Here is a 13,548-nt window from a genome sequence, read left to right on the forward strand (position 1 = left end):
TAACTACTTATCTTTTCGAAGTACGTATTACCAGCGGGGGTCTCTGTGGCTCCCCCTGTGGCGGCCAGTGCGGCCTCAAGTTGGGCCTTGCACTCTTGAAGCTCCTGGGACAGGTGGGTATTCTTCTCCGTAAGATCCTGCATAATAAATGATCCTTAAATCAGTTATTTTAACTATTTTAAGTCTCGGGGCTACTGGCATATATAACTATTAAAATTACTTACCCGTATGTCCTTCACATACTGCTCCGTGGCTCTGGTTAAACCATCTTGAGCGGCACGGAGGTGCGCGTCTCCCGCATCAAAGGCATTCAACGCCTCCGGGGAGAAACACGCGTCACGAAGAACTGTCCGGCGACGCCTGTGATTCATGGCGCTCTCCACCTCAGACCGGGTGGCGGACAGCCTGTCGGCATCCTCCGTCGGAGGAGCATCCGGCTCATGCCTTGTGTTCGCCTCCCCTTCCGGACCACGCGTTGGAGCATGGCTGGCGGAGGCTTGATTGGCAACCTCTCCGGACACTGTCCGGCGAGCGCTCTTTCTCCTGGAAAAGTTATGAGCATTAATATACCTCCTAGGGATCCTTCCCTTAAAAACAGCGGTGCGCCGTACCGTTGCGGCGACGTTTCGATTCGCGTCGCACTCCTCTTCCGCCTGCTGGGCCGAACTGACCCTTGCTGGTCAGCCGCCGCAGGTTCGGCTTCCCGCCTTAAAGGCACCTCCTGCGATGCACCATCAGTATAGGATGGTCAGAATTGAGCATGGATCAAATGATGGTGTCAAGACCTCGGTCGTAGTCACCTGGGAGGCCGGAAACAAACCGGGGTAGTCAGCCGTAATGGCGACTAGGGCATTGTCCATGCTAAGTTGGTGGAACACCCCGTCAATCAGCTCCACCTTTATGTCCGGATCCTCTTCGGAGGCCGGATCAAGGGATCGTTCCGGATCCTCGGGCTGTGGAGTTAGGCTTTGTATGCCCTCCACGTCCCGGCGCAGCTCCTGCGTCGAAATCACAAAGTAAGATACTTGACTTTGGAAGTATGGATCGGGTAGATAAACGTCCGCTTACCCAGCTCCGAGGGTTATTCATGGAGAATCCATTCAATGGATTCGTGCGGAGGAAGTCCTCCTCCTCCCCCTTGTACAAGCCGGACAGGATCTTTGCCAGATCGGCTGCCGAGCCCGGCCCTCTGCGGCCATGACGGGTGGCGTCATCTTCCCCGTTGAAATCCCACATAGGGTGGCCCCTATATTGGAGTGGCTGCACCCCTCGCATAATGCACGTGGCCATGATTCCAATCATGGTCAATCCGGAGTGGGCCAGTAACCTAATCCGGCCCATCAGATAATGGACGCTCCCATCATCCTCCCGTTGAGGGCTCCGCGGGCGCCAACTCAGGCGTTTCTTCAAGGGAGCATTGCTGAACTCCGGGAGGCCGATCCGAACTGGATCCGGCAGAGGGGCGTCCTCCATGTAGAACCATTCCGAAGGCCAGTCTTCGGACGCCTTCTTCGGGGTGCCGGATAGATATCCGGTCCCGGCGATGCGCCATATTTCGGCTCCGCCCACTTGATATATCGACCCCTCGTGAGAACGGGGTACGAGGCAAAACAATCTCTTCCACAGCGCAAAATGGGGCTCGATGCCCAAGAACAGCTCGCAAAGAGCTACAAAGCCCGCGATGTGCAAAATGGAGGCAGGTGTGAGGTGGTGAAGCTGGAGTCCGTAGAACTCCAGGAGCCCCCGGAGAAACGGATGTATGGGAAATCTGAGTCCCCTTATTAGATAAGGGATGAAGCATACCCGCTCTCCTTTGGAAGGGTTGGGGACGCTCTCCGCCTACTTTCCACCCCTGAAGGTGGCCAGTTCGGCTCGAACCGGAACCATGAAGGCTGGGGGAAGATATCCCTCGGTTTGGAGTGCCACTAGCTCGCTGTGTGGAACTGAGCATCTCCCCCAATCTCTTGGCTTAGGGCTGGGAGCGCGAGAGGAGGAGCCACGTCGACTATCCATGATAGAATAGATTTTTGTCAGAGGCGCTTCGATGAGTACTTGCGGAGGAGGATGGTGTGAGTTGGATCTAGATCCTCGCCTCTCTTATAGGCGGCTCGTTCGCATGGCTAGGGGGTAAAATGTAAAAATATCCTAGCTTTTCGCATTCATACGACACGTGGAAGAAGGCCATTATTGGGCGTAGAAGCCAAGGAGCGCAACATTTATACGGAAGTCGGACACTATTCGATAGGAACATGAAGTTTGAAGGAGAACCCGCCTTGCAACGCCGAAGACAATATACGCGCCGGACTCGTCGTGGCTGAAGCCTGGTTCGGGGGCTACTGAGGGAGTTCCGGACTAGGGGGTGTCCGGACAGCCGAACTATCATGATCGGTCGGACTCCAAGACTATGAAGATACAAGATTGAAGACTTCGTCCGTGTCCGGATGGGACTTTCCTTGGCGTGGAAGGCAAGCTTGGCGATACGGATATGTAGATCTCTTACCATTGTAACCGACTTTGTGTAACCCTAGCCCTCTCCGGTGTCTATATAAACCGGATGGCTTTAGTCCATAGGACGAACAACAATCATACCATAGGCTAGCTTCTAGGGTTTAGCCTCCTTGATCTCGTGGTAGATCCACTCTTGTAACACACATCATCAATATTAATCAAGCAGGACGTAGGGTTTTACCTCCATCAAGAGGGCCCGAACCTGGGTAAAACATCGTGTCCCTTGTCTCCTGTTACCATCCGCCTAGACGCACAGTTCGGGACCCCCTACCCGAGATCCGCCGGTTTTGACACCGACAGTACTCCTTGCCTAGCTCCCGGCCGGTGATGCTTCAAGCGTCATCGGAGGGCATGTGGAGGTTTGTCTCCGGCGGATCTCGCGGGATTTAGTCGCCGTTTATCTTTGGTGGATCCATGTGGATCCGGTAGGTTTGTGCGTGTTCGTGTGTCTACATATTGGATCCTTCCGATCTAATCTTCTATTCAACAGCGACGGGTGTTGTTGCCGTTTGTCTTTGGTGGATCCATGTGGATCCGGTAGGTTTGTGCGTGTTTGTGTGTCTACATGTTGGATCCTTCCGATCTAAACTTCTCTTCGATGGCGACGGTTGCTATTCTGGTGCGCCGGTCCTATACGGCTTAACACGACGACTTCCCGACCGTCTATTACAAATTTTTTTTGCCCGGCTCCAGTGAGGGATGTGTGATGATGGCGGCACGCCTTCGGCTCGCTTCCGTACATATAGTCGTCGCTAGGTGGTATACATATCTGAACGTAATTTTTATTATTTCTGGTATTCGTTATGCTATCATGATTGATGATGAATAGATTGGAAGTTTCCCCGCAAAAAAAAAAACTCAAATTTAAAAGTTGTAAAAACTTCAAATTCAAATTTGAAGTACTCATGGAGAACAAAAGAAAGAGACAACGTCTCCTTTTCATTTTTTGTTTGCGAATGGTCTCCTTTTCATTTTCGACTACGAATTTGCTCAGAAATAGTCGGGGAATCGTCGTCGCAAGGGGAACAGGGGAACCTCAAAGCCCTGAAAACGACACGATTCCGCTTGGACACCTGTTGCGCCTCACACAAACGGCACGGCAATGCATGTAGCACCAAAAGAGAAGAAATGTATATGTTCCTCCCTCCCTGACTGAAACCTCAGCGACGTGTAGAATGGAATTTCAGCGGCAAGTATGCGCGGTCTCGCTTGCGACGGTGACATGCTCCGCGCCATCTAGCCGATGCCTCTCCCTTTCGCGTTGGCATTCACTCGCTTGGTAGTAGCATGTGGACTGCTTTTTGGAAAGTTCGTCCATCAGTGGAGCTCAGAATGTTCAAAACTGCAGCACAGCGTTTGACTGCTGACCATTGATTCAACGCTCCCCTCCAGTTTTAATGGTGACAAAAAAGTAATATCTCCTCTAAAAATGGCGTCAAAAGCACAGTGATAATATTGGTGGGATACAGGTCAACAAAGACACAAGAGAAGATTCGGAAGAACTGACCCCTGCGAGAATCTAAAAGCCTGTCTCCGCGTATAGGGCAGGGAATGCCGGAGGGTGACGCCGGCGTCCGGGCCTGCGCTGACGCCGGGCTGCTGACCGGAGAGGAAAGCCGCACAAGCAACAGTTGTTTGCCAAGCCAATCAATCAGAGGGGTGCAGACAGAGCACCGAATAGGATTCAGTTCAGAGGGAGGGAACATATGTTGTGTGAAAAACGTAGGCAGCCTTCAACAACAAGTCTTGTATTAATTAACCCGGAGGGAATATCATCATTGTGTGAAAAACGTAAGCAACCATTGACAACAAAGTCTTGCATATTAATTAATTTACATACACACGCGCGCACACACACGAGGATTCGACGGGAAGCTCCGAGGATCTAGAAGCCGTTTTCGCTGTTGTTCGGAGTGCCCGCACTCTTATTTTGAGCTCTTGTACAGCGCGTCGATGGCTCCCTGAACGTTCATGGGATTATGTATCAGGTAAGCAATGGGGATACAAGAGCTAGAGAAATTTGGAGAAACAAGGGAATGATGATAGGCCGGAATGAATCAGGGGAAAGCGTGTATGAGGTCTGACCTGGTAGTACTTGAGCATCTGCGGCCGTTTCTTCTTGTACGTCGGGGTGATGAGCTCGCGCTCCATGTCGAACGGCACCGCGTCAAGATGGACGGCCCTTATGAACTCGAACCCTTTCAGCTGGCAAAGAGGAAAACACCGGGGACTCGTGTCAATACTACCTGGAACAGACGCCGTGGTAATTGGGCTGTAGATGGCTAAAACACAGCGCTTTACCTTCTTCTCCTTTGCAGCCTTTGCGAGTTCTGCTATAAAATGCTCTTTAGTCTTTGTGTTCTCGCATACTTCTTCCAGATTTCCAGTGATTCCATTCTGTCCAGCCCAGTTCTCAAGCGCTTGTTGGTTGGGGTTTATCACAGCGATAAGGAAAGATTCAAAGCTGTTCCCGTACACCCATATCTGAAATTGATCGGCAGAAACATGAATACTGAGACAAATGGCGGATGAATTGGACATAGAAAATAGACCAAAAACATTATATATGTCTTGCATGTATGCCCTTTTTCTTTCACATATGTGCTCTGTGTAGTCTCTCAAATGATCGCAAGTGAAACGACAAGAGAAACCACCAACACAATATAATTTTGAGAAGCCGCTGTTTTCAGGGATTAACATTGATGCATGTTTGGATTATATACCCGTAACTAATGGCTGTTGCAGTGCTACTATGGTAAAAAAATATATTACTGAAGAAATTAAGAAACATGTTATGGCATCAGCAGTCATCACACTATACCAACTACGAACTTGTCTTCAACTTCAAACTAACACTTTAATTACCTACCTTCAAAATCATGTGCCCTACACAATTTTTTCACCAAGCATATGGCAGAAAAGTAGGACCAAACACGGTGAAGACAGAAATCGTGGCAGTTACTTGCAAAGTGAATAATTGACTAGATATTTACCGAATCAATCTCTGGAAGAACACCGTAGATATTCTCTAGATTTTCCACTGCAACATATTCTCCTTGTGAAAGCTTGAATATATTTTTCTTTCTGTCAATGATTTTCAAGGCTCCGTTTGGTTGCCACTCACCAACATCCCCTGTATCATTATTCAACTCACAGTCATCATCTAAAATATAATAACTTATGATATCCATTGCCTCCAGTTGAAGTTAGGGATATAGCTTACCTGTGTGAAACCATCCATCAGTCAGGACTTCCTGTGTTAGGTCCTCTCTTTTGTAGTATCCAGAGAACAGAACACTCCCCTTTACGCATACCTCGCCACGAGGAATGCTAGCCAGAGCATCATAACCCATCTCTGAAACTGACTCAAGGCGAACGTCTATATGTGGAACTGGTGGGCCAACAGTCCCAGCCATGGAGAATTCATTTGGTATGGCAGCAAAAGATCCCGCACAGGTTTCGGTGAGTCCTAAAATTGAAAAAATTGGAATTATGCAAAGCTTTATTAGGAAGTGCTTCTGTCATCTAATAATATGTGCAATTCATCTGCAGGGCTTGTCTACGTAATAATAAAGGAACTTAAACAACAAGGTGCATACCATAGCCTTGAACAACATGTGCACATGTCACAACCCTCAAAAATTCTTCAACCGCCATAGCAAGAGGAGCGCCACCAGACACGATAATACGGATTTTTCCACCCAGCCTTTCTTTCACCTTAAAGATAAGCACTACGTTAGGACATAGTATATAGACATAAAGTTGTATTGACATTTTTAATTCTATCTGATGAGGTATAAGATTGGTTGCTCTTGAATGTCTAACTGTACCTTGCTGAAAACTAACTTGTCAAAGAATGGAGATGCCTTCTCATGTTTAATTCCTTTCTTCATGCTGTCTAGTTTCCTGATGATTCAATAACTACCATCTCAAAATTGTATCATGAATGTGCAAAATAATATGCGTACTTAAAAAAAGGGTTCTCGGTTATAATCATGTGCAAACTTACATCTTGTAACCAAGATTAAATAAGGTTTTCTTTAATATACCACCAGCAGAAATCTTGGTCGTAAGACCTACATAAAAATAATAATGCATCGAATATTAGGCAAAGTAAAAATAGACATTACAAGTAATCTTCCATTGAAGCTGTTCGTTACATGACATCCATCTCTGAAGTTTGATAGTTAGTACATCGACTGAAAACTTAATTAGTCTCTGTTTATTTCCTTTTGTAGACTTATTGATTTTTTCCACCAAAACTTTAGGTATGGTTTCAACAACTAGATCAACCGAAAGCTAAGGTATTTCCTCATTGGTGATTTATCAAGATCTTTTGAAATCTATAATAATGTAACCACAGCAATAACTTTTATTAATGCATTTGGAGATAATGGAACAAATATAAAATAATATCTGAACATGTTCACGTCACTGATAGAAGAAAGCCAGAGTTTACAGAAACTTGTGCAGTTATTACTTCTGTAACAAGTTATGCAATCAACGATAAGTGCTTTATCCAAATGACACAATAATGGATTTTGTATAAATATCTAACTATGTTAACAGCTATACCTGAATATATTCTGTCGAGTACACGTGGAACAGCACAAAATACTGTTGGTCTTAGTGCTGCAATATCGTCAACCAACAACTTGACATCCTACAGATGCATGACAGTAATTTCAGTATGAACCCATTGACTACTTGGGGAAATAGAATATATTCACAAAGCATACCCCACGCCAAAATCCGATTCTCGATCCATGAGATATAAACACTTCCTCAAACATTCTATCAAAGACATGAGCTAGTGGAAGATATGACAAATAAACATCGTCTTGATCAAACTGCAACCACAAAGTGGAAAATAACCAGCATTACTTGTGTGATTCATTGAAGCATGTGCAACGATTATTTCATTATGAAATGTGTTGGATTATATACTTACAGCTTCACCAATAGATTGCACGACAGAATCAGCACCGGCCAGGTTAACAAGAAGGTTTTCATTTGATATCATAACACCTTTAGGGTCTCCTGTTGTTCCACTTGTGTACATGATCGTGCAGATGTCGGATTTCTTCTTTTCAGGAAGATCAACAGGTTCATCTCCACCCTACAGACATTGTCAGCCACACAAGTTTATGAGTAACTTTATTATAATGATTCAGCAGCATGTCATATGACTCGGAAACCTTACATTATGAATGAAATGAACTATTTCAATAATAAGGGACCAAGAGTATTCACAAAATTTAACTTCTTGGTTGTGCAATATATACTATTATAACAATCGTGCAGGACATATAAGTACCTAATATGCCACATTTAATATGATATAGGTGAAACTAAATTCAGGGCTTTGCAGGGGATATTAAAGATCTTATTAGGGAGCACAAGATCTATAAAAAGAAAGTCATTAACCATGTCATGTCTTGTATCCATTTGGAGACAGGCCACACAACGGCAAGTTAAATGTATCAAATAAGATCAAAATGAGATAATTTGCATTGCATATTTCTCTTCTTAAAAAAGAAAGATAGTTGTGAAGAACTTCTTTCCATAACTTGTAGCAAAACACCTAAAGAAGCTAGCTGAAGACCAAATCTTACCGTGATCAGGAATTCCTCCCATGAGAAAATGGACAGCCCATGGTTCTTAGCTTCCTCTTTCTGATCATTTGTGACTCCTCCGAAGCTGATGATTGCTGAAAATGAGTTAACAATAGAACCAATGTAAATCCCACAGTGACGAACCATCTAATTGGTCGATACCGCTTATTATTGCAAGAACTTACTTTTCAAATACTTTGAAGTGGCATGACAGGTTTTCAAGAGCTGCCATAATTGAAAGCATCAGCAAACAGGGGGACTATGAAGTCTCAAGCAAACAGTAAACTGAACCAGAATTTTTTTTTTTTTTGAGACCATACTCCAGACCCCCCACCCCTTGCAGTAGTAAACAGTAAGCACATAATCTCTTGCCAACACATCGCCTGATCTGTCAGGATAAACATAATTGAGAAAATTGCTTCCATTGGACAGAAGTGAGACCTCTCCGCGGCTCACTGACGATGAATCGGATAACTAGCCATCTACGGAGTAGTAAATAAGAACTAGCCCAACCTAGAACCTGCGGAGTTGACCCGGCCGTCGCAGTTGGCCGCGGCGGGGGAAACCCGGGAATCGCCTGCAGCGAGCCCATCGCACTCGCCTCTCGCGCGGAACGGACCGCCGTGACGCCATTCGGACGGGGCGGCGCCTCCCGCTGCAAATCTCGAGCGGTGATTCCGCCAGGAAAGCCTGGCGGCGTCGCGCGTGCTGCACGGCGGAGACCGGAGCGGAGAGGCTCAGTACGCGCGACCTTACTGGGCCGGACCGCCGTGACGCCATTCGGACGGGGCGGCGCCTCCCGCTGCAAATCTCGAGCGGTGATTCCGCCAGGAAAGCCTGGCGGCGTCGCGCGTGCTGCACGGCGGAGACCGGAGCGGAGAGGCTCAGTACGCGCGACCTTACTGGGCCGGGCCGAAGTAAGGCTACGACTAGACGGGCCGAAAGGGACATACTGGGAGAGATGTGCTTGGTTTATAAGCCCGTGTAAATCTTCTCCAAAAAAATAATAATCAGCCCGTGTAAAATTCCTGCATTCCCCCTCTTTCCACATCTCTCAAAGACCATAAAATTCTTCTAAAAAAAGATCATGAAATTCTTAAAAAATACCATAAAATTAATACAGTTTGGTATCGATTTTTCAAACCGGGTTGATTTGTGTAAAACTCCTCAGATTTGATATTCATTGTGGGCCAGTCGTGCGTGCTTAAGAGGAATAAAAATAAACATAACCTAGTGTACTAAGTGATGCTCTTTGTTTTAAACTTATTAATGGAGTGATGAAATTGAGGACTAAGTGGCCGCATTGGTACCTCGCCAATCTTCTTCTCTTCCACGAAAGCAATAAGGAGTTCAGCATGGCAGGTGATAAATTCCACTGCATTAGCACCTGAACAAAAAAGAGAGTATTAGTCAGATTCAGTCTTGATTAGCCTTGCGCCTTTGCTAGTCAGGTAGATTAGGATAACATTCATGTTTCTATCCTTCTTTCTTCTGGCGAGCATCTGACATAGAAATTTTTAAACCCTAGAAAAGTGTGGTTGTTACTAATGGGGCTAGGCAATTGTTTTCAGTTTTGCTAGAACTCATCTAGATGAGATATAATTTGGTCTCATTCACCTTTTATAGCCATTGGATGTGATGCTATAAGATGCGTGTGTGCTGACGTGGGTTGTATTTGTTCTTGTTTTCCAGGTGAATGAGACCATATTATATCTCATCTAGATGAGTTATAGATACTCCCATTGTTTTTGCCAAGAATAAAATAAATTATACACTCCGTCCCAAAATATGCTACATGGTTTCAGTTTAAATTTTGAACTAAAACCATGTCACTTATTTTGGGATGGTGGGAGTAGTAAGTACTCCCTTCGTTTCTTTTTCCTCTACATATTGGGTTTTCTCAAGTTAGACTTTTGTGAAATTTGACTAAATTTATATCAAAAATAAATATATCAAAATATGTGACATGGTTTTCTAAAATTGCATGCACTAGCCAGTTCACCTAAAAGCTCAAGCTGATGAAAAAAGGTGGGCTATGCTTTTAATACGTCAACACTCCCCTCACGTGTGGCTTCGTCAGGCCTAAACATGGACCGAAAGTGGGCTACAAATTTTTATTTTTAAATTGCATCCGTCGGGTTTTGAACTCAAGACCTCTTAGCTCTGATACCATGTAAAATTGCATGCATCAAAAGCTCAAGGCGATGGAGAAAGATAGGCTATGCATTTATACGTCAATAGTTTGATGACTATGGTTTTGTGACTTATAGTCCTGAGATGCAGGGATTTGTATGGGGTGGTAGGTCGGTTGTGTTTTGTCTTAGGACAATAAGTTTTTTCGATGTGCTAGGTTCTAGTTTGAGTTGAAGTAGGTTTGGATCGTCGGATTGAGATGGAGATTACAAGGAGGGCTGTTTTTTTTAGCTAGACGGTAATTATATGACCAAGTCAAAAATATCCAAGCCCTGTTATATTTGTATTCGATATGGCTTGGAGAAAAGAAAAATACAAGATACTCTCTCCATTTCTTTACTTCACATATTAGGTTTGTCTTCAGTCAAACCTTTTAAAGTTTGATCAAGTTTATAAAGAAAATACAAACATTCACAATACCGAATACATATAATCAGGTCCATCATAAAAAAAATATTGTGTTTATTTGGTATTGTGGATGTTCATAATCTTTAATATAAATTTGGTCAAATTTCACAAAGTTTGACTTGAGAAAAACCTAATATACAAAGAAAAAAAAGAAACACAGGGAGTACTTACTAATATTATATTATATGCAAAAAACAATTTTCTAGCCCTTTTAGTGACTAATTTTCTAGGGTTTTAAAAGTGATCTGTTAGACTTGGCAGATACTACGTACCAAGAGTGTCGTAGAGCGGCACGCAGCAAACTCCGAGGGCATTGCAAGCCTGCAGTATATGGTGGAATTAGTTGCAAAGCCAGACAAAAACATATGTATATACACTACTATTCATCTGGAAGTACTGCAATGTTTTTCCCTACAACATCATATACGGGGATAAGCACTGTTTAAACGAGGGATGATTAAGTAATGATTTACCTCCATGCTGATGATCCATTCCGGACAATTTGCACCATAGATGCCAGCGCGTTCACCCTGAAATTAACATCATTTTATTTCCACTTTCTTGTGAGTATATTATGGTACGTATCAGAGGGTTCAGAACATGATAGAAATGGCTTAGTTTGTAGAGATTGGGACAAGACGAGAGTTGTTTTTGTCAAACAAAAATTGATTTAATTGGCGTTAATGGAAAACGAATACGATAATCAAAAGGATCGGGATGGGAGATGCAGCATCTACACGGCAAGCACGATCGAACTGGTCAACTCTTCCCTGGAGCTAGCGTATGAGCTGGGTCAGACGTGAGATGGTTCCGGTGAAGACTAGACTATTCCATGGAAGAGAAAACTTCAAGGGTGGACTTTCTTCGCATGCAGACAAGCTAAGCCATATCCATGTGACAGTGGTTGTATTTTGTAGTACTAGTATATATCTGGTTGTAATTTAAGCTTGTATATACTGGATACTGGAAGGGATAAGCATGCTATCCTTTTGATAAAGCCAAAGGTGCTAACGCTAGCAGTTATTGGCTGATGATGCGCCCCATCACCTTTTTAATTGAAACACTTGCAGAGTTGCTACCCAGTAACAACAAAAAAATTCTCATCATGAGTCTATTAACCAAGTATTCTCAACCTGAACTATATTGGCAACAGCTTCTTCAACTTGGCAGCTAGCTGTGGAGATCTTGGTGCACCCGGGCTCCAGCTAGTTAACCGATTATATATACGAGCAAGCTATGCTATGCACGCGATATGGGCATATTATACATCCACTAACGAACTGTATTGCCAATGATATAATATAAGCAGCCTGGCGTACTTAATTGTATAATTCCGGAGGATTAGGATCAAGCGCAGTGCTTGGGATTTTCTTCTTCTCCCCATGTTGGCTCGATGCATTCGTATAGTTGACCATCCCGGGCCTGTGACCGTCGATCCGGTTGCTCAACATTGTGATAACTAGCTAGTCTACATCATCATGGTCACAATCAAGCTGTGTGTATGCACGCACGCACGCACCTGTTTGACTCCGGACTTGCTCATGGAGGCGGCGAGCTTGATCACGACGTCGCAGACTTCCCTGTAAGTCATCCAGGCGTAGTCGCCGGCCTGCAGCATGCGCAAGGCTGGCCGAGTAAGAAGGAGATGCATGATGAACTCGGCAATTTTGAGCCAGCTGCTGTGCTGGCTCCGTTGATTCAAGCTGGCGGAGGGAATTAACACGGGCTGACTAGCTAGCTGAACTGAGATGGAAGAAGTACCTTGCCGTCGACAACTGGCCGGCGACCGAGCATCGGGTTGCTGGGGTACTTCTCCACGGAAGCGCTGCACGGTTGATCGCAACAGACATGCATGAAACAGAGCGATATTGATCCATGAATCGATTTCAAGCGTATGCTTGTTGGCACGGTGGTCGTCGGCCGTACGTCCGGTGAGGTGGGATAAGATGGGAGGGATTGGTAGCTCACCAGAAGAGGTCCCAGAGGCAGTCGATACCGGGCGGCGACTGCAGCAGGCCGGTGTCCTTGGCTAGCACGTTCCGGTACGTCGGCCCGGCATTCCCCTCCGCGCCGCCCGACTCCACCAGGAACTTCATCGTCTCCATCTCCGACGACGACTAACTACTACACGAGAGCGAAGGGAGAATAGTCGAGGATGATAGGTCGGAGAAAGGTAGCTGCTGACACGATGCTGGAATTAATGGACAGAGACCGGAAAGATACATAGCGTACCATATATACAGCCGTTGGGAGACGTGCTGCAAGCTATTACAAGTTGCAGTATAGTCGTCTTAAGACTGAATCTCTGGAAATAATATTCGTACACGAGGCCCACCAACCCGCCCGTACGGTGGCAAGCAACTCACGGAATTGCATTACAGATTACACTAGGCATGTAGAGTAGGACGGTAGGAGTACGGCGCGGCAAGCGTGGTAAGCAATCTTCAACTGATATCTCCCCAAAAAAATTCTTCAACTGATATCAACAGCATGTAAACAAAGTTATACTACGATTATTCATAAATACAAGACGTTTTGGCAGTAAAAGTTTAACTTCCAAAATGTCTTATATGTCGTGGGAGTAAGTCTGACAGTAAGAATAGGGGATACGTAGGAGGAGGTAAGATCCTAGCTACGGTGAGGTTGTACACACAAGTTTTACGAGTTCAGGCCCCTCTCGGAGGGAGTAAGTCTGACAGTAAGAAAAGGGGTACGTAGGAGGAGGCTTACTATCAAACTTACTCCCACGACAGTTGGCGCCCACCATGGGGTCGGCGTCTAAGCGACTTCCGGTGAGGTTGCGAATTTCGTTCTCCGACAACAT

At 45.2% G+C, this 13,548-nt stretch overlaps 1 protein-coding gene across 1 annotated transcript; it reads right to left on the bottom strand.

Annotated features, from left to right (window-relative positions):
• Positions 1-4,240: 4,240 nt before the first annotated feature.
• On the bottom strand, positions 4,241-12,945 carry LOC123156547 (long chain acyl-CoA synthetase 4). The gene is made up of 19 exons (XM_044574698.1): positions 12,693-12,945; positions 12,486-12,549; positions 12,244-12,333; positions 11,198-11,254; positions 10,997-11,045; positions 9,434-9,510; positions 8,309-8,348; positions 8,124-8,218; positions 7,460-7,627; positions 7,248-7,358; positions 7,084-7,171; positions 6,518-6,584; positions 6,339-6,414; positions 6,108-6,225; positions 5,732-5,977; positions 5,502-5,641; positions 4,810-4,992; positions 4,594-4,713; positions 4,241-4,469 (listed from the first exon to the last, which is right to left on the bottom strand). Exons 1-19 carry the CDS (start codon positions 12,827-12,829, stop codon positions 4,434-4,436), a joined length of 1,962 nt encoding a protein of 653 aa, XP_044430633.1. The 5' UTR covers positions 12,830-12,945; the 3' UTR covers positions 4,241-4,433.
• Positions 12,946-13,548: the final 603 nt, after the last annotated feature.

Source organism: Triticum aestivum, chromosome 7B, assembly GCF_018294505.1.
Source record: "Triticum aestivum cultivar Chinese Spring chromosome 7B, IWGSC CS RefSeq v2.1, whole genome shotgun sequence".
In the NCBI taxonomy this organism is placed as follows: Eukaryota; Viridiplantae; Streptophyta; class Magnoliopsida; order Poales; family Poaceae; genus Triticum; species Triticum aestivum.